Here is a 20,486-nt window from a genome sequence, read left to right as displayed (position 1 = left end):
ATTTATGTGTCATTTATCTTGACAATAATGCTAGGAAGGTACTGGTTTTCATTGTTGGTTTTTGAGACAGAGTCTCACCTGCTGCCCAGGTTGGAGTGCAATGGCATGATCATAGAGCTCAGATGATCCTCCCACCTCACCCTCCCAAGTAGCTGAAACTATATGTGCACATCGCCATGCCCAGCTAATTTTTGTATTTTTTTGTAGAGACAGGGTCTCGCTGTGCTTCCCAGGCTGATCTCAAATTTCTGGACTCAAGTGATCTGCCCGCCTTGGCTTCCCAAAGTGCTGGGATTGCAGGTGTGACTCACCACACCTGGCCGAAAGTAACCCTTTTTACTTTTTAAGTTGAGATGGGGTCTTGCTCTGTCACCCAGGCTGGAGTGCAGTGGTGAGATCTCAGCTCACTGGAACCTCCGCCTACCAGGTTCAAGAGGTTCTCCTCTGTTCACCATCCTGGCTATGAAACTCTGTCGCTACTAAAAATACAAAAAATTAGCTGAGCATGGTGGCACCCACCTGTAGTCCCAGCTACTCAGGTGGCTGAAGCAAGAGATCACTTGAACCCAGGAGGTGGAGGTTGCAGTGAGCCGAGATCGCGCCACTACACTCCAGCCTCCTGAGTAGCTGGGATTACAGGTGCACCACCACGTCCGGCTAATTTTTGTATTTTTAGTAGAGATGAGGTTTTGCCATGTTGGCTAGGCTGGTCCTAAACTCCTGACCTCAGGTGATCCACCCACCTCACCCTCCCCTAGTGCTGGAATTACAGGCGTGAGCCACTGTGCTCAGCCCACAGGTAACTCTTGATACCCACCTGTTTTTTGTGACAGGGTCTTGCTCTGTCACCAGAATAGAGTGAAGAATGCAGTGACTCGATCTCAACTCATTACAACCTCCACCTCCTGGGTTTAAGTGATTCTCCTGCCTCAGTCTTCCGAGTATCTGGGACTACAGATGCACACCAAGATGCCTGGCTGATTTTTTGTATTTTTGTAGAGACAGGGTTTCACCATATTGGCCAGGCTGGTCTTGAACTCCTGACCTCAAGTGATCTGCCCACCTTGGCCTCCCAAAGTGCTAGGATTACAGGCATTAGCCACCATGGCTGGCCCAATACCCTCATTTTAAAGATAAATAAATTGAAGTTCAGAGATGTTAAATTATTTTTTAAATCTAATTTTTGGCTTCAACCGATTTTATACCAGAGAAGCCTCATCTGGCCCCTAGAAACATTAGAAGTAATAGGGCACTGGGAGAAGTCACAGTATTCCTTTCAGTCAATGTCTCACCCAGTGGGCTGGGACTTTGGGAACATGGAGGAGTTTTGGGGCCAGAGCTATTGTTTGAGGACCAGGGAACTCCCAGAAATGGGGTGGGGGCAGGGAAAGGGGACTCTAAGCTTGGTTAGAAGCCCCTTCCAGAGAGGAGCCCAGGGTTCCTGCCTGGCTCTCACTATAAAGGTGACTAATCACTTTGGTTCCCTCTGGTAATTGCAACCAGATGCTGCTGCTGGCAGTGCTTCAGTCCCGACATGTTTAATTACTGGGACACAGTGTCCCTGGGTCCCCTGTGTCCCCCAACCTCCCCCCCTCCTGTCAGCAATATTAATATCAAACTTGAGGGAGACGATGGGAGCCTTGGGAAGCCACTGTCATGGATGCAATCTCTGCTGTCCCTTCTATCATGTAGAGCCTGGCTTTTATGATTCCCCATCCATTATCTCATTGCTATTCCACAAAACATCCTTATAAAGTCAGTAGGCCAGATTATTATTTTATTGGTATTTTATTATTACTATTATTATTTTGGAGATAGAGTCTAGTTCTGTCACCCAGGCTGGAGTGCAGTGGCGTGATCTCGGCTCACTGCAACCTCCATCTCCCAGGTTCCAGCAATTCTCCTGCCTCAGCCTCCCAAGTAGCTGGGATTACAGGCACACGTCACCACGCCTGGCTAATTTTTGTATTTTTAGTAGAGATGGGGTTTCACCATGCTGTCCAGGCTGGTCTTGAACTGCTGACTTCAAGTGATCTGCCTGCCTTGGCCTCCCAAAGTGCTGGGATTATAGGTGTCAGCCACTGTGCCCAGCAGGCCAGATTATTATTATCCCTTTTTTATTATGTCCTCAGATGAGCAAACAGTGAACTGAGTAATAATAATAATCCTTTTTTTCAAGCACTTGTCAATTTTCAAAATGGCTTCCCATTCATGTTGCTATTCAAACCTCCTGAGATCACTCTAACAGTCAGTCCTGCACAGCGCAGCGGCTGACAGCACAGGCACAGGGACCAGACAACACAGAGTCCCAGCTCTGCCATTTACTAGTTGGGTGGTGCTGGGTATTCATGTCTTTATTCACTTAATTATTCAGCAAATACTTATTGGGTACCTATCATGGGATGGGCCCCGGGTCAGAGTTCTGGGTATCTAGCCGTGGACAAGACAAACAAAGTGGTTTGTCTGAAATTCCTCTCATGTGTTTGTTTGTCTCTTCTCACATTCTGGTGGAAGAGACAGACAAACACATAATTTCAGAGAATGCTGAGTGCTGTGAAGAAAAATTAAGCAAGGTCAAAGAGGCGTCTATTTTAGAAAGGAATGCCCTTTGAGGAGGTGATGTTTGGGCAGAGGCCCAGATATAGTGAGGGAATGAGCCACACTAAAGTCTGGAGAACAAGCATCCAGGTGGAGGGAACAGCAATTGCAAAGGCCCTGAGGCAGGAATGCACTCGGCACACCTGAGGAAAGGAGGAGCTGTTGCAGCTGAAGCAGAGTGAGTGAAGGGGGCAGTGGTAGGAGGTGAGGTCAGATCATGCCAGAACCACATCATGTACGGCCTTGTAAGCCCTGGGAAGGGAGCTGGATTTTTTTTCTCTTTTTTTGAGATGAAGTCTCCCTCTGTTGCCCAGGCTGAAGTGCAGTGTTGTGATCTCAGCTTACTGCAACCTCCGCCTCCTGGGTTCAAGCGGTTCTCCTGTCTCAGCCTCCTGAGTAGCTGGGATTATAGGCATACACCACCATGCCCGGCTACCTTTTGTATTTTTAGTAGAGACAGTGTTTCACTATATTGGTCAGGTTGATCTCAAACTCCTGACCTCAGGTGATCCACTCGCCTCGCCTCCCAAAGTGCTGGGATTATAGATGTGAGCCACCACGCCTGGCCTGGATTTTACTTTTGGTGCACTGAGAAACCCAATGGGATGTTTTAAGCAGGAGAGTAATGACATAATGATTGAGAGCTAAGCCACTCACCGTCAAATCCTGGCTCCCCGAATATATCAGCTATATAATCTCCAGCAAATAATTTAATCTCTCTCTGCCTCAGTTTCCTCATGTATAAAATGGGAATAATGGGAATAATGATAATATACCTGGCTGAGAATACCTGTAAAAATATACCTGGCTCACACCTGTAATCTCAGCGCTTTGAGAGGTTGCGTTGGGAGGATTGCTTGAGCCCAGGAGTTCGAGACTAGCCTGGGCACATAGCAAGACATGTCTCTCTAAAAATAAACAAGTAGACTGGGCGCAGTGGCTCACATCTGTAATCCCAGCACTTTGGGAGGCTGAGGCTGGTAGATCACTTGAGGTCAGGAGTTTGAGACCAGCCTGGCCGACATGGTGAAAGCCCATCTCTACTACAAATACAAAAAAATTAGCTGGGCGTGGTGATGGGCACCTGTAATCACAGATACTCAAGAGGCTGAGGCAGGAGAATTGCTTGAACTCAGGAGGCGGAGGTTGCAGTGAGCTGAGATCACGCCATTGACCTCTAGCCTGGGAAACAAGAGCGAGACTCCATCTCAAAAAATTAAAAAATAAATAAATAAACATATAATATACCTACCTTATAGGGTGGTTGTGAGCAAAGTTCTTCAAACAGTGTCTCATGTAGAGTCAGTACTACATAACTGTTAGCTATTATTTAAATTTTTAAAAAATCACTTCTCTGAACCTGTTTCTTCACCTCTAAAACTAGAGCAAAAACACCTGCATCAGAGTTGGAGACCAGCTTGTCACATGTTTATATATTAAAGCACCTTTCTGTCAATGACCAAAATATAGTATGTGCTTCATCAGTTATAATGTTATTTATTGCTTTTTTTTTTTTAGAGACAGGGTCTCACTCTGTCACTCAGGCTGGAGTGCAGTGGTGCGATCTCTGCTCACTGCAGGCTCGAACTCCTGTGCACAAGCAATCCTTCCACCTCAGCCTCCTGAGTAGCTGGGACTACAGGTGCAAGCCACTGCACCCAGCTAATCATACATTACAGTTTTGTTTTGTTTTGCTTTTTTTTTTTTTCAAAAAGATTCTGCTGTTAATATTGTCCTTGTTTCATAAATGAGGAAATCAAGTCTCTGAGTAGTTAAGTGACTGGCACAAGTTCACATAGCTAAAGACGACAGAGCTAGAATTCAACCCAAGCCTCTAATTCTGAGTCCAGTGTCCTTCCTCCCTAAAGGGATGATTGATCACCCCGCAGGTTAGGAGCTGGCAGGGAGAAAAGCCCAGAGTTCCTTCCCTTTTCATTTGTGTTCTTTCTAATCTATGGGGCCTGCCTGGGCTGCCCAAACCTGGGGGTGCCCTGAGAGTCCCAACAAGAGCAGAGCCGCCTCTGCCTACCCTCACCCCACCACAAACCTGGTTTCTTTTCTAAACTCCACAGCAGCGACCACTGCTCAGGGCACCCTCTCAACGTCTCCCTCTGCTGAGCTCCTCAGGAGCTGCACCTTGTTAGAGTTAGGCCTTCTGTTCGTAGGTCAATGTCGTTCCCTGGGCTGCAAATACCTGTACTACAATCTGAAGCTGGAAATTGTGTGTGAGTGTTGCGTGTGTCTGTCTGTTGTGGGTAGAGGGGCGTGAATAAAGTAACCACATTTTTTTTGTATTCATTCTAGAAAATGTTTCTATTTTTAAAATTCTAAAACTTTAAAAAAGTCATAGGTATTAGGAAGAAAAGTAATATGAATTCACGATTTAAAAAATTCTAACAGTAGAAAAGAATGTGAAAGGAAAAATCTTCCTCCTACCCCAGACCCTGGGTCTTTCAGTCCTCCTCAGAAGCAACCATTTTTTTTTTTTTTGAGACGGAGTCTTGCTCTGTCGCCCAGGCTAGAGTGAAGTGGCATGATCTCGGCTCACTGCAACCTCTGCTTCCCAGGTTCAAGCAATTCTCCTGCTCCGGCTTCCTGAGTAGCTGGGATTACAGGCACGTGCCACCACACCCAGCTAATTTTTTGTATTTGTAGTAGAGATGGGGTTTTGCCATGTTCGTCAGGGTGGTCTCAAACTCCTGACCTTGTGATTCATCCACCTTGGCCTCCCAAAGTGCTGGGATTACAGGCATGAGCCACCACGCCTGGCCAGTAACCACTCTTATCAGTCTTCTGGATGATTTTCCACACAATATAGTAACATAAGCTTTTTTTTTTTTGAGACAGTGTTTCGCTTTTGTTGCCCAGGCTGGAGTACAACGGCAAGATCTCAGCTCACTGCAAGGTTCAAGCAAGTCTCCTGCCTCAGCCTCCTGAGTAGCCGGAATTACAGGCACCCACCACCATGCCCAGCTGATTTTTTGTATTTTTAGTAGAGACGGGGTTTCACCATGTTGACCAGGATGGTCTCGATCTCTTGACCTCATGATCCACCCGCCTCAGCCTCCCAAAGTGCTGGGATTACAGGCGTGAGCCAACGTGCCTGGCCCCAAAGTTCATTTATTACCGTTCTTTGGGTCCCTCCCCGTGTCTAGCTAAGTGTTGGCACATAATAGGTGCTCAATCAATATTTTTAAAATAGTGAATGAATGGCTCACAAGCTGGGATTACAAGCATGTGCCAACACACCTGGCTAATTTTGTAGTTTTAGTAGAGATGGGGTTTCTCCAGGTTGGTCAAGCTGGTCTTGAACTCCTGACCTCAGGTGATCCACCCACCTTGGCCTCCCAAAGTGCTGGGATTACAGGCGTGAGCCACCATGCCCAGTCCATCCATGGGGTGCTTTTATACACTCTTCAGGGGTTCCCTACTGGCCCCTCTCCTGCAGTTCCCTTAGCAAAGGGATCTATTACCAATGGCCATTCGTCCAGCTTCTTGTTTCTGGGGTCCCTTTATACCTCCAGGAGGCACTACTGCACAGGACCTAGTAGTCAGCAGGCTTGTCTCTTCCTGCTAGATTTCACAGGCAGGAAGTATATCCTAGTCACTATGTTCCCTAACTGCAATGATATGGATTCTGCACCTCAGATTCTCATGGAAGCCCCCTCTACCAGTCACTTGGTTTGAGTGGTTAAGGTAATGTCTCCTCAATCTTCCCTAAGGAGGAATGGAGACTCACAACCAGAAATATCTTCACACAAATTCTCTATCCTCTACCCTGTGGACCCCTTTATATTAGGATAAGGGGTTTAGAAACTTTAAAACAGAATTTAGGCTAACATATATATATATATATATATATATATATATATAGTGATTTAGCACCTCACTTTGAAACTTCACATGTATATTTTTTTAAATTCAGTTAGTCCAGACAGCCTCTTGGCATGGGTTAGGAGGAATATGTATAAGTAACGAGAAAGGCTGGATGTAGGAAAGATCCATATTATAACCCTCAGAGAGGGTTTGAGTATAAGGCATGTTTCTAGAGATGGAATTTGGGAGATGTAAAGGAGAAACTCTTCCCCTCACCTGTCAGGGACCAAGGCTGATTTTCTTTCAACTGATCCATTGTCTCTCCCTCCAATCCAGCCTCCTTTGAGAACTCCCCAGTCTGGTTCATCAGACAGGTCTGAACATGATCAGACTTGAATTGCCTGGTTTAAGTCTTTATAGGACTCCTGGGCTCCAAGCCAGGTGATGGGTAGGAACACCTGTTTGTACGTCTCAAATGCTCCCTGTAGTTTGCAAAATGTAGGGTATTTTTTCCAATATTTTTTCTTTTTTTTTTTTTTTTTTTTTTGAGACAAAGTCTTTTTTTTTTGAGACGGAGTTTTGCTCTTGTTACCCAGGCTGGAGTGCAATGGCACGATCTCGGCTCACCGCAACCTCTGCCTCCTGGGTTCAGCAATTCTCCTGCCTCAGCCTCCTGAGTAGCTGGGACTACAGGCACGCGCCACCATGCCCAGCTAATTTTTTGTAGTTTTAGTAGAGACGGGGTTTCACCACGTTGACCAGGATGGTCTTGATCTCTTGACCTTGTGATCCACCCGCCTCGGCCTCCCAAAGTGCTGGGATTACAGGCTTGAGCCACCGCGCCCGGCCTGAGACAAAGTCTTACTCCTATCACCCAGGCTGGAGTGCAATAGGGCCACCACGGCTCATTGCAGCCTAGACTTCCTGGGCTCAAGCGAAACCTCCCACTGCATTTTTAAATTTTTTTGTAGATACAAGGTCTCACTATGTTGCCCAAGCTGGTCTCTAACTCCTAGGCTCAAGTGATCCACCTGTCTTGGCCTCCCAAAGGGCTGAATTTACAAGTGTGAGCCACCGCACCGAGCCATTTGCAGGATGTGTAAAGGCTGATGTGTCTTGTGCCTAGAGAACCACTGGGGCAGGGGTTCCCAATCCCTCCGGGCTGCTGATCTGTTAGAACCCTGGCCGCACAGCAGGACTACTACCAGTCCGTGACTTGTTAGGACCCTGGCTGCACAGCAAGAGTTAAGCAGATAAGCAGGCATTAACACCTGAGCGCCACCTCCTGTCAGTTCAGCAGCAGCATTAGATTCTCATAGGAGGCTAATCCTATTGTGAACTGCACATGCAAGGGATCTAGGTTGCACACTCATGAGAATCTAATGCCTGATGATCTGAGGTGGAAGACTAATCCCCAAACCATTCCCACCCACCCCCCACCCATCCCTGCTTCACACACTAGCTAACTCCACTTTGGGTTTTGGCTCAGACAACATCCAGTTTGTACTAATTTATGTTTTAATACAATTTCCAACTTGTCCTTAATACATCGTATTATTATTCAATATTAGAACATAGTCAATGCTCAATAAATGCTCACTGGGTGAATGGGTGAAAGAATAAATAAGAGAATGAAGTAATGAATCCCCCTTTACAAACATCAAAGATTACTGTTTGGTCTTGAGCCTCTTCTCCATTTATCCTTTATTGGTATATCTTGGTAATCTGAAACCTGTTTACTCCTCAGTCTTTTATTTTTCTTTCTTTCTTTTTTTGAGATGGAGTTTTGCTCTTGTTGCCCAGGCTGGAGTGCAGTGGCCCGATCTTGGCTCACCACAACAATTTCATGCAGTGCTTCCTAAAATGTGTTCTCAATATATCAGAATCACCCTGGATACTTTCTAAAATGCAGATTCCTGGACTCCACCCCCGGTTTATGGATTTTCTGGGGGTGGAATCCGAGAGTCTGCATTTACGTTTTGTGGGGTGTGTGTGTGTATGTTTTATTTTTTTGAGATAGAGTTTTGCTCTTGTTGCCCAGGCTGGGGTGCAATGGCACCATCCGAACTCACCGAAACCTTCGCCTCCCAGGTTCAAGTGATTCTCCTGCCTCAGCCTCCCTAGTAGGTGGGATTACAGGCATGCACCACCATACCCTGCTAATTTTGTATTTTTAGTAGAGACAGGGTTTCTCCATGTTGGTCCGGCTGGTCTTGAACCCCCGATCTCAGGTGATCTGCCCGCCTCGGCCTCCTGAAATGCTGGGATTACAGGAATGAGCCACCGCGCCCGGCCTGTTTTTTTTTTTTTTTTTAATTATTACTATTTTTTAAATCACCAAAGGCACTAGACTGGATTTTCTTTTTTTTTTTTTAATTACTACTAAAAATTGAGAACCACTGAGTGCAAGAGTGAGGCAGGTAAAGGGAGTTTACAACTCTAAGAAAGTGTATAAACAATTTATACACAAAATGCTAAGGGAATAACGCATGGGTTCTACAGGGAAGAAAAAGGTACTCTAGAAGAAGTCAGGCTTATGCAGACCAACTGCTACAGGTAAAGGTAACACTGTACAGAGACCTGTAGACAAAACCGAGTGTTGAGTAAGTAACTCGCCTGTAAGTGCTGTGCTGCCGGAAGCTGCTCTGAGCAGCAACGCGAGAAACCTCCAGAAACTGGTCGCACGGCTACTATAACCGCTAACCGGTACCAGCGAGCCCCTCTGTTTCTCACACAGCTGTAATTGAGTCTTGTTTGTGGGTGGAGCTGTGCGCAGGCGCACCTAGAACCGGGAGAACTTGCACATGCGTTGTACGTAATTCTGAACCAAAAGGGAGATGATTGAGGGCAGTTTCTTTTTCTGCTTCCGAAACGTCCCTTTCGCGAATCCAGAGACTCTGACGGTCCTCATTTCTGGCGAGGGATCTTATAAGTCTACAACTAATACCCCCTTTCCTTCTGGGCCTACTCTGGTAAGTCGGCTGCCAATACCCAACATGGCGGGAGGCCCTGCGCCGGCGCAGTCTGCCTATAGGCGCAGGACTTGGCGGGGCGGGCCCCTCCCAAAGGCGGGAGTTTGGGGGGCGGGGCCTGCCCCTCGGCCTGGGGGTGGCAGGGCCCCGCCCCGCGCCCCGGCCAGGCCTTAGCAGCGGCTGCAGCAACTCCAGTGCTAAGCATCGAGCCAGGCGTCTGCGGGAGCGCAGCGTGGTGAGGTGGGGCCTCAGGGGCAGGCGGGAGGTGCTCCGGTTAACCGTCAGAGGCCCAGAGATCCGCCCGCCTAGGGCACCTGAGGGAATCCCGTTCCGGCAGCGGCCTCTTGTTACCTGGGGGGGAGAACCCGAGGCCCAGAGAAGGGCTGGGACGCGTCGTAGGACCCGGGGCCCGCTTGCCTCAGCTTCCCGCCGCCGCCAGCACGCTAAGCTGCCAGTCGGCTCCGAAGGACAGGTTTCCGACCCTCGTGCCCAATGGCCCCAGTCCCGGGCTGTGAGGGCTAGGCGCCGCGCTCTCCCGCCCCCCAGCCTCTCTGGCTCCCTGCGCCCTGGCGGCTTTGCACGTGATCTGCCTGAAAGCCCAGTCCCACCCGCCGCCCCACTCTGGAGCTCCCGTTCTTCTGTAACTTGCTCGAGTATCACTTCTCAGCCGCCTTCTCCAGGCGCAGCTGCATTCGCTTCTCGGTTTTTGCATTCGCTGCTCCTTTCCTGCCCCTCTTTGACACCGTGAGCTCGTTCGTTAGACGTTATGCCTTGCCCTTTTCATCTGTATATCCCAGGATCTAGCACGTGATGATAATAGTCATGGCTCATTGTACGGAATGGTCACAAATTGTCAGGTGCTACTGAATGCATTACACATAAGGGCCTATTTTTTATTTTTGAGACAGAGTTTTCGCTCTTGTTGCCCAGGCTGGAGTGCAATGATGCGATCTCGGCTCACTGCAACCTCTGCCTCCCGGGTTCAAGCGATTCTCCTGTCTCAGCCTCCCGAGTAGCTGGGATTACAGGCATGCGCCACCACGCCCGGCTAATTTTATATTTTTAGTAGAGAGGGGGTTTTTCCAAGTTGGTCAGGCTGGTCTCGCACTCCTGACCTCAGGTCATCCGCCCACCTCGGCCTCTCAAAGTGCTGGGATTACAGGCGTGAGCCACCGCGCCCGGCCAAGGGCCCATTTAATCTTCCCGACAATCCTATGGGGTGAGTTCTTTGTATATCTTCACGTTTTACCCATGAAGAAAAACCTACTCAGAAAAAGCAATTTGCCTGGAGTCCTACAACTAATAAATGGGCGGAGCTGGGAAACTGTTCCCAGGGCATTTGATAACTTGACTAGATTGCTTTTGGGTTTAATAAACGTTGGTTGAAATGATTTTTACATTGGCCCCAGGAGTTATATTGGAGGGTAGGATTGTGATCAGCATCTTACTGAGAAAGCTTAGAAAGGAGACTTGGTGTTCCCAAATTTATAGAGATCACAACAAAACCAAGGCTACTAGTGCACCCTCTGTTCCTTTAGTCATATTCTACCTTTCTTTTCTCCTTTTCCAAAAGAAATCTGCAGACATAAGTGTCCTCACTGTTTAGGAAGTGCCCCTCACAGAGCTGTGACTCTGTAGTCCATGCTTTAGGAGGCAGCTAATGTAATGGAGAGGGTGTAGAATTTGGAATCAGATTGGGGTTCAGTCATTGGTCCGCCACTGACCAGGTTATAAGATATATCTCTCCCTCCCCCTCAACTTTTCTTTTTTTTCTTTTTTTTTTTTGAGATAGAGTCTCGCTCTGTTGCCCAGGCTGGAGTGCAATGGTGTAATCTTGGCTCACTGCAACCTCTGCCTCCCTGGTTCAAGCAATTCTCCTGCCTCAGCCTCTCAAATAGCTGGGATTACAGGCACACGCCACCACACCCTACTAATTTTTGTATTTTTAGTAGAGATAAGTTTCACCATTTTGGTCAGGCTGGTCTCGAACTCCTGACTGTCTGCCTCAGCCTCCCAAAGTGCTGGGATTACAGGCATGAGCCACCACACCCAGCCTATTTTTTGCTTTTTAGGTGGCTAATAGAGCTTGTTAGCATTTTGCAAGACCATTGGTGATAATATGGATCATGTAACCTAATGTCCTATAATAGTAATAATGGGCACTTGTTATAAAACAGGGTATGTTTTAGGTAGGAGCTGGGAATACAGAATTCAATAAAACAATGCTTTTGTACTTGTGGAATTTGCATTTTAGTAAGTATATTACATAATAATTAGATAGGGACAGAAAAAGCATGGTAAGGAAAATAAAAGTACCAGTGTTATGTGGAGGGGTGATATTTATTTATTTAAGATAGCATCTTGTCCCAGGCTGGAGTGCAGTGGTGTGATCACGGCTTACTGCAGCCTTGAACTCCTTGGCTCAAGCAGCCCTCCTGCCTCAGTCTCCCAAGTAGCTGGGACTGCAGGTGCATGCCACATAGCCAGCATTTTTTTTTTTTTTTTTTGAGAAATGGGATCACCCTATGTTTCCAGGCTGGTCTCGAACTCCTGGCCTCAAGAGATCCTCCCGCCTTGGTGAAACCCTGTCTCTAATAAAAATACAAAAAAATTAGCTGGTCATGGTGGTGCAGGCTTGTAATCCCAGATACTTGGGAGGCTAAGACATGAGAATTGCCTGAACCCAGGAGGCAGAGGTTGCAGTGAGCTGAGATCATGCTGCATTCCAGCCTGGGTGACAGAGCCAGATTCTGTCTTTAAAATTAAAAAAAAAAAAAAAAAAAACTGGATAAGATTACCTTGGAAACGAATGGAGATGGAGAAGAGGTCTGAAGCCTGAGCCTTGGAGCTTCCAAACTTTAGATATTGGAGAGATGAGAAAAGGCAGCAAAGGAGATTGAGTAGGAGAGGCCAGAGGTTGGAGGAGAACAACAGAGAGAGGTCCCACATGAGATTTAAATAAGGAACTGCCTGCTAATTTGTTTCATAAGAAATAGAAATTGTCAATGGGCGCAGTGGCTCACGCCTGTAATCCCAGCACTTTGAGAGGCCGAGGTGGCTGAATCGCAAGGTCAGACATTCGAGACCAGCTTGGCCAACATGCTGAAACTCCATCTCTACTAAAAATACAAAAAAAAAAAAAAAATTCGCTGGGCGTGGTGGTGTGTGCCTGTAATCTCAGCTACTCAGGAGGCTGAGGCAGGAGAATCGCTTGAACCCAGAAGGTGGAGGTTGCAGTGAGCCGAGATTGTGCCACTGCACTCTAGCCTGGGCGACAGAGCAAGACTCTCTCTCAAAAAGAAAAAAAAAGAAAGAAACATAAATTGTCTCTGTACACAAATGTCTATACTGTAGTTTCTTCCTCAAGAAATAAAATATTTGTGTCCTTAAATATTTTTCTGTTTTTGCTTTAAGTGACAAATTATTTAATACCATTCCATATCTTAGTCCTTGTGGCAGTTATGCCTCTATTCCAAGTTTAGGTGGTGGTGGCGCTTCTCTTTTAAACTTTACTTAAATACTCCTTTCAGAGTATTTCAGATGAGAGAGGACCAAATACATAATTTATCTCACTCTCTGTCACTTTCCACTCTAGGCTCACAGGTGGCTATTGGTCTTTAATAAGGGTGCTGTCTTCACCGTCTGATTCATAGCAAAAGTAGGAAGGTAGGTCTTGTTCATTTCTGTACCACTGTGGCAGACTCCTGGTACTGAGTTGAAATTCATGAGTGTTTATGGGATAAATTAATGTACAAAAGAAGTGAATCTTCCTTTCCCTTTCTCTGCAGTAACAATAACATTGGCTTAGTGGTTTACTGCTTAGAAGTATACTGACACTCATTATCTAATTTGAATGCAATCCAGTTTGTTACAATTTGCAAACCACTGCTCTTCTCACTTTCTCTGGCACATTGAAACTTACCTTTCCTTTGGGGGCTCTGCTACTTTATTCCTAGCAGATCTGATGTCAGTATGTTCATAAAAGGATGCTGAAATGTGTCTTGAGGAATTTGATTCCTGAGATAATTTTTCTCTGTTTCTTCCCTTTTATTCTTATTGTAATAAATTTTAGTTTTATGAGGATTAGTTTGGTTTTTAAAAACTTCAAATCATTTTTTAAAAACTATTTTTTAGAACAATTTTAGTGATACAGAAAAATTGTATAGTAGAGAGAGCTCCTATATACTCTGCACCTAGTTTCCCCTTTTAGGAACATCTTACATTAGTATGGTATATTTGCTATAATGCAAATTTTTTTTTTTTTTTTTTTTTGCTGAGATAGGATCTTGCTCTTGTCACCCAGGCTGGAGTTCATCTTGGCTCACTGCAACCTCTGCTTCCCAGGTTTAAGCAATTCTCCTGCCTCAGCCTCCCAAGTAACTAGGATTACAGGTACCTACCACCATTCCTGGCTAATTTTTTGTTTTTAGTAGACATGGGGTTTCATCATGTTGGCCAGGCTGGTCTCGAACTCCTGACCTCAAGTGATCCTCCCGCCTCAGCCTCCCAAAGCACTGGGATTACAGGTGTGAGCCACTGCATCTGGCCATGCAAATCATTTTTTGAGATAAAGCACTGGGATTACAGGTGTGAGCCACTGCACCTGGCCATGCCAATCATTTTTTGAGATAAAGCACTGGGATTACAGGTGTGAGCCACTGTACCTGGCCATGCAAATCATTTTTTGAGATAAAGCACTGGGATTACAGGTGTGAGCCACTGCACCTGGCCATGCAAATCATTTTTTGAGATAAGTGGGATATATAAAAATAGAAACAAAATGAAGTTGCTTTATCTCTCTAACCTCAGTTTCCTTATCTGTAAGATGAGGGGGGTTGGACTAAATTTATAAATAGCTTTAAAAATGTTTGGTTATCTCTTAAAGTAGAACAATTATATTATTCTAATATAATTTCATTTATTTGCTGAAGTATTACTAATACCACCTTGCAAATAATGTTTACAAGTTACTGACAGCCTTATCCTAAAAGAAAACTTAATGAGGATTCATGGAACTATGTGTGACAGGACTGCTTATTAGAGATATTAGGTTGAACTACATGAAATTGTCATTTTTGTAGGTAAAAAATAATGGATAGGGCTGGGCTTGGTGGCTCACACCTGTAATCCCAGCACTTTGAGAGGGTTGGGCCAGAGGATGGCTACCTGAAACAAGGAGTTTGAGACAAAGCTTAGGCAACATAGCAAAACCTTTTCTCTACAGGAAAAAAAAAAAAAATGGCATGGTACCATACACCTGTTGTCCCAGCTACTCTGGAGGCTGAGGCTGGAGGATCCCTTCCGTCCAGGAATTTGAGGCTGCGGTGAGCTATTACTGCACCACTGTACTCCAGCCTGGGTGACAGAGCTAGATGCTTTTTCTAAAAATAATAATAATAATAATAATAGGATAATATTAGCAATTTCATGTGGTTCAACTTAATGTTTTGGGATAAGGATTCAACAAAGTGTCAGGGGGACTTTAGGGCCTCATAAACTCCCATTATATGCAAAAGCCTGGCTCAGCCCTCACAGTACTAGGAGAGAAAAGGCTCCACAGTTCCCTTGAAGCAACTTGGATCTACATTGTTGTAGGTAGAGTTGCTGGCAGAAATCCTGGGATAAGAGAACAGTTTCCTGGAAGGTCTGTGCCTCCAACCAGCAGAAAGGGATTGAGCTTCATTGAACTCAACAGAGCCAGCATTTCACAGCATCATGGTGAGTTGGTCACACAGCGTTGGCAAAAAGGCTGAAAAGAAGGGTGTCGTAGTATGGGGAAAGGTTGTATTACCCTGGTTCATAGGCTGGGAAGAGGCCTAGAGTACTGGTGCCACCAGGTCTTTATTGGTGCCATTTTATTCTTTCTACTTTATGCCTTTTCCTTACTGCCTAGTACAGGCTCTGCAAACTTAAGTATCTTTGATTGTTCAGGAGGTCATGTAAATTAGTAAGCTGAGTTTTCCTCTGTAGTGCTACTATAACAGAAACAATAGCATAGTTGCAGTGGTAAATGACAACTGAAATATGTGATCATTGTGAAGGAGAGAATCGATGTGTGTTTAGGGGAGGCCACGATGTACTGGAGAGCACATTCCCTGAGTAAAGGGCGCAGGTACTATTCACCTGTGTGGGACACATGCGCTGTCTAAAGGCCTATTCACCTGGACGACTGGTTGTTGCCTTATGGGAATATGGGTCAAACATCACTACGTATTGTGATTTTCCAAAGGAGCCAGAAATATGGATTTTATATACATTCTCCCAGTGACAAATGTTGGCATCTAATTTGAATTCTTAAAAACAATTGTGTGGGCCACACAATGGCTGAAAAGAGCTAGCAGGGCACTGATTTGTAATCTCTGGCCTAAGGTTTAGCTCTGCCAGGAGTGAGGCTCACACGCATTTCTTCATTGGACATTGTTGACAACTTTTAATTAAAATGAATTAGATGGCTTCTGCCTTTGAAATGCTCATGGATTAGCAGAGAAAGTTAACAAGTAATGATGATAAAATGTACAGTAGACATCAGAGCATACGTATTCTCCCTGTGTATATAGCTATAAAAGTGATGAACTCTTCCTGGGTTCATCTGGAAGGACATGATAGGATGTGGCATTTGAGCCAGGATGTGGGAAATCGTTAGTTTGGTGCATTAAAAGGATTTGGGGCCCTTGAAATTTCTACTGTATGCAAATGTTAGGTTTGCATTTGCTGTATATACCATTTTGTTAATAGGTAGTTGAAAATACAAATAATTCCTTAGCCCTGCTGGTGAAAGTCATAAAATAAGAGAACTCTTTCCCTGGCCCAAGTTACAGGATAATTGTGTGTTTTGGAGGCCTAAGTAACTCAGATGTCATGTAGCTCAATGGCCTCATTTCTGGACGAGAAAGGGAAGTAGCACATCTGAGGTCACAGAACCCATTGGAGGCAGAGCTTGGACTAGCACCCAGAACTCTTCTTTACCACCATGCTTTCCCCTCTCCTGGGTATCTCTGAAGGTCACCGTTAAGCTGGTCGCCTCTGCCTGCGGTGGCCCATTGCCCTGTTTTTGGCCCAGCTCCTGGTGGGTGAGGGGGTTTGGCTATCCTGCCTCCACTGGTTCCTTCTCTCTTTTGGATCCCTTGCCTAAAATGCCTGCTACCCCTTTTCTTTGTCAGTCAGATTACTTGTGTTCAAATCTCTCATCAACCACATGCAAGCTGTGTGGCCTGGTACAAGTTTTTTTAACCTTTCTAAGCCTCAGTTTCCTCATCTATATATAAAGAGTTGTAATAGTACATTCGATGAAGTGTAATGGGAAGGCATTGGAAGGTTTCAAGATTTTTGTAAAGACAAAATGACATAATGCATATAAAGCACTTAAAGCAACAGCCCTCCAGAAGCACTCAGCAAGTATTAACTATGATAATGATGATGATTCACACAGTTCACAGCTCCCCAAGCTGGGTGAAGTTCTCTTCCTTTGTTTCCTCATACTATTTTATTATTATTATTTCACATGCCACATTGTATATTGTAATTGTGTCTATTTCACCTGCTAGACTAAGAACACCTTCAGCAATTCATTCAACAAATGTTTGTGAGCCACTGTGCCAGGCACTAAGGATGCAGTCATAAACCAGAAGCTCTTGGTGTAGTGCAGAGTTCCAGAAGGCATGCCAGGAGATACTAGCCCTATGAGCTTGTCTCATGGTTAAATTTGGGGAAATGATGCTCATCATAGCGCCCCTCAGAGATGGGGGTCCCTCTTAGTATTTAAAATGTTCTGGGCCTGGCATAGTGGCTCACGCCTATAATCCCAGCACTTTGGGAGGCTGAGGCAGGCAGATCACGAGGTGTCAGGAGTTTGAGACCAGCCTGACCAACGTAGTGAAACCCCTTCTCGACTAAAAATACAAAATACAAAAATTAGCTGGGTATGGTGGTGTGTACCTGTAATCCCAAGTACTCAGGAGCCTGAGGCAGGAGAATCCCTTGAGCCCAGGAGGTGGAGATTGCACTGAGTTGAGATTGCGACACTGCACTCCAGCCTGGGCGACAGAACGAGACTCTGTCTCAAAAAAAAAAAAAGAAAAAAAAAAAGGTTCTGAGAAGTCTTGTAAATAGTAAAAGAACAGTCCTTTCAATTTGACTATGTGCTTTGGTCCCCAGTTCAAGAGAAGGTTGAAGTGGCATGGCAATGGTTAGAGACCCTACTGGGCGTGAACAGTCTCTGGCTACCTAGGGATCTGTGGGCTTACTGCATTGTGCCCTCATGGAGACACGAAACTCTGGTTTGAACAACATGAAGCCCCCATCACTGCGGCTGATGCTGGAAGAGCAGGTGCTGGCACTACAGCAGCAGATGGCGGAGAATCAGGCAGCCTCTTGGCGGAAGCTGAAGAACTCCCAGGAGGCCCAGCAGAGACAAGCAACTCTTGTGAGGAAGCTGCAGGCCAAGGTGAGGCAGCTGCCCTTTTGGGGAGGGGAAAGAGAACAACCACCACAGCTGGGTGCTGAGGTGAGAGAAGGGTTGTAGGAGGCAGAGCCTTGTGGGAGTGGCCTGTACCTAGCTTGGTGAGATAAGACCCAGACCTTCTAGCTTTCCTGTCCAGCTTCTCTTCTGATGCTCACAACTGTTCCTTGAAGTACATATTATATCCTTTTTATTTTATTTTATTTTATCTTATTTTTGAGATAGGGTTTTGCTCTGTTACCCAGGCTGGAGTTCAGTGGTATGATCACAGATCACAGCAGCCTCAACCTCCTGGGCTCAGGCAATCCTACTACCTCAGCCTCTCGAGAATCTGGGACCATAGGTGTGCACCACCACTCTCGGCTAATATATACCTTTTAAAGACAAAATTCACAAGGGTTAAGTTAGTTATCCAGGTTTGCTCACCTAGTCTAGAACCAAAGCCCATGATCTTCCCTATACGATATAATGCGTATAGCAAGTGTTATTTAAATGTCCAAATAAGGCCAGGCACGGTGGCTCATGCCTTTAATCCCAGCACTTTGGGAGGCCGTGGCAGGCAGATCACAGGTCAGACATTCGAGATCGGCTCGGCCAACATGGTGAAACCCCGTCTCTACTAAAAATATGAAAAAATTAGCTGGACATGGTGGTGCACACCTGTAATCCCAGCTACTCAGGAGGCTGGGGCAGGAGAATCACTCGAACCCGAGAGGCAGAGGTTGCAGTGAGCCGAGATCACACCACTGCACTCCAGCCTGGGCAATGGAGCAAGACACCATCTCAAAAAAAAAAAAAAAAAAAAAAAAAAAATTGGATGTGGTGCCGTGTGCCTATAATCTCAGCTATTCGGGAGGCTGAGGTAGGAGAATTGCTTGAACCCGGGAGGCAGAGGTTGCAGTGGGCCAAGATTGCAACACTGCACTCCAGCCTGGGAGACAGAGTGAGACTCCATCCCAAAAAAGAAAAAAATGCCCAAATAGAAACTATAAGCTGTTATGGCCTTACCTCACTGTCACCCCCCAGTTCTTCTGTTCATAGCAAGTTTGCCTAAGAGCCTCAGGGGCCTTTGCCGTGGGCTGTTTGTGCCAGCTGTGTTCATTGCCCAGGGCCTGTTCTGTTTGCCACAGGTGCTGCAGTACCGGAGCTGGTGCCAAGAGCTGGAGAAGCAGCTGGAAGCCACTGGAGTGAGTGAGGTTGAGTTCTGTGAGGCCCCTGGATCCTCAGTGAATATATTTGTTAGGTTTCCTGTGTTGACTGAGAGAGGTTGGAGTGTACAAGGAGGTGTTCGGTAGGAGTCTCTCTTTTTCAACCTCTGAGAGCTTTATCACACCAACATCTTCATCAGACCTAGCTGGCCTGTCAGTTTCCAACCCGCAGTTCTCAAAGGATGAAATGTAAATTAGATTGGGAGGAGTGTGGGATTAGCGGGAAGAAGTACATGTTTCGTCCAGCAGGTGTCAGTGTTTGTCTGTCATAGAAAGATGCAGGCCTTTCCGGGCCTACAGCATTGTCTGCAGCAGAGGGATGTCTGTGCTGTTAGAACTGGCTTTGAAAAGCTCTTTTATTTGCCTTTGTTCTAGCTCACTCTCAGCACCTCCTCACATTTTCCTCAGAAAACTTCTCTCAGAGGAAAGAAAGAACTAAAACTTATTGAGCACCTTCAATGCAGGCCAGGCAGCATGAGGCACTGTCATATGCAGATGGTCCCCTTCTTAGGATGTTTGCAAATTTTCAACTTTGGTGGTGTGAAAGCTATATGCATTCAGTATGCTCCTTGGGTTATGATGGGGTTACGTCTGGATAAACCCATTGTTTGGGGTTGTTTTGTTTGCTTGTTTGGTTGGTGTTTGTTTGTTTTGAGACAGGGTCTCACTGTCGCCCAGGCTGGAGTGCACTGGTGCCATCACAGGTCACTGCAGCCTCAACCTCCTAGTTTCAAGCAATCATTCCACCTCAGCCTCCAAAAAAGTAGCTGGGACTACAGGCACATGCCTCCATACCCGGCTAATTTTTTTATTTTTTGTAGACACAGAGTCTCTCTATGTTGCTCAGGCTGCTCTCAAATTCCTGGACTCAAGCAATCCTCCTGCCTTGGGCTCCCAAAGTGCTGGGTTTACAGGTGTGAATCACTGTGTCTGGCCCAAACCCACTGTTAAGTTGAAAATATCATAGTTGAAAAGGCCGGGCATGGTGGCTCACTCCTATAATCCCAGCACTTTGGGAGGCTGAGTTGGGCAGATCATGAGGTCAAGAGTTCGAGACCAGCCTGGCCAGCATGGTGAAACCCCATCTCTACTAAAAACACAAAAAATTAGCTGGGCATGGTGGTGTGTGCCTGTAATCCCAGCTACTTGGGAAACTGAGATAGGAGAATCACTTGAACTCAGGAGGCAGAGGTTGCAGTGAGCTGAGACTGCACCACTGCACTATAGCCTGGGCAATAAAGCGAGACTCTGTCTCAAAAAAAAAAAAAGAAAAGAAAATGTTATAAGTTGAAAACACACCTTTAAAGCAATTTTCAGAAGGGAATGATACCACCTTCATTTTGTAGCTGAAGACGCTGTAGCTCCAAGAAGTTAAGTGACGTCCTAGGCTGGGTGTGGTGGCTCACACCTGTAATCCCAGCACTTTGGAAGGCT

At 45.9% G+C, this 20,486-nt stretch overlaps 1 protein-coding gene across 7 annotated transcripts in view; it reads left to right on the top strand.

Moving 5' to 3' along the window:
* Nucleotides 1-9,512: 9,512 nt before the first annotated feature.
* Nucleotides 9,513-20,486, top strand: part of CEP250 (centrosomal protein 250) — a 57,551-nt gene continuing 46,577 nt past the window's right edge. For 4 of the 7 annotated variants that reach the window (XR_004274091.1, XM_032295133.1, XM_032295142.1 and 1 more), the window contains exons 1-4: nucleotides 9,527-9,626; nucleotides 14,982-15,104; nucleotides 17,541-17,829; nucleotides 18,975-19,031. Coding sequence is in view for 5 of the 7 variants with exons in the window: in XM_032295133.1 (XP_032151024.1) it covers nucleotides 17,644-17,829; nucleotides 18,975-19,031 (243 nt within the window). In the remaining 2 variants the exon portion in view is untranslated. Of the gene's footprint in view, nucleotides 9,627-10,516; nucleotides 10,606-14,981; nucleotides 15,105-17,540; nucleotides 17,830-18,974; nucleotides 19,032-20,486 lie in introns of those variants that run through there. The other 3 variants (XM_032295134.1, XM_032295136.1, XM_032295135.1) reach the window with 3 other exon arrangements.

This window comes from Sapajus apella, unplaced genomic scaffold (assembly GCF_009761245.1).
Source record: "Sapajus apella isolate SASKATOON/1434 unplaced genomic scaffold, GSC_monkey_1.0 scaffold33, whole genome shotgun sequence".
NCBI lineage: Eukaryota > Metazoa > Chordata > Mammalia > Primates > Cebidae > Sapajus > Sapajus apella.
Note: the sequence above shows the minus strand (reverse complement) of the source record. Positions and strands in the feature narration are given on the sequence as shown.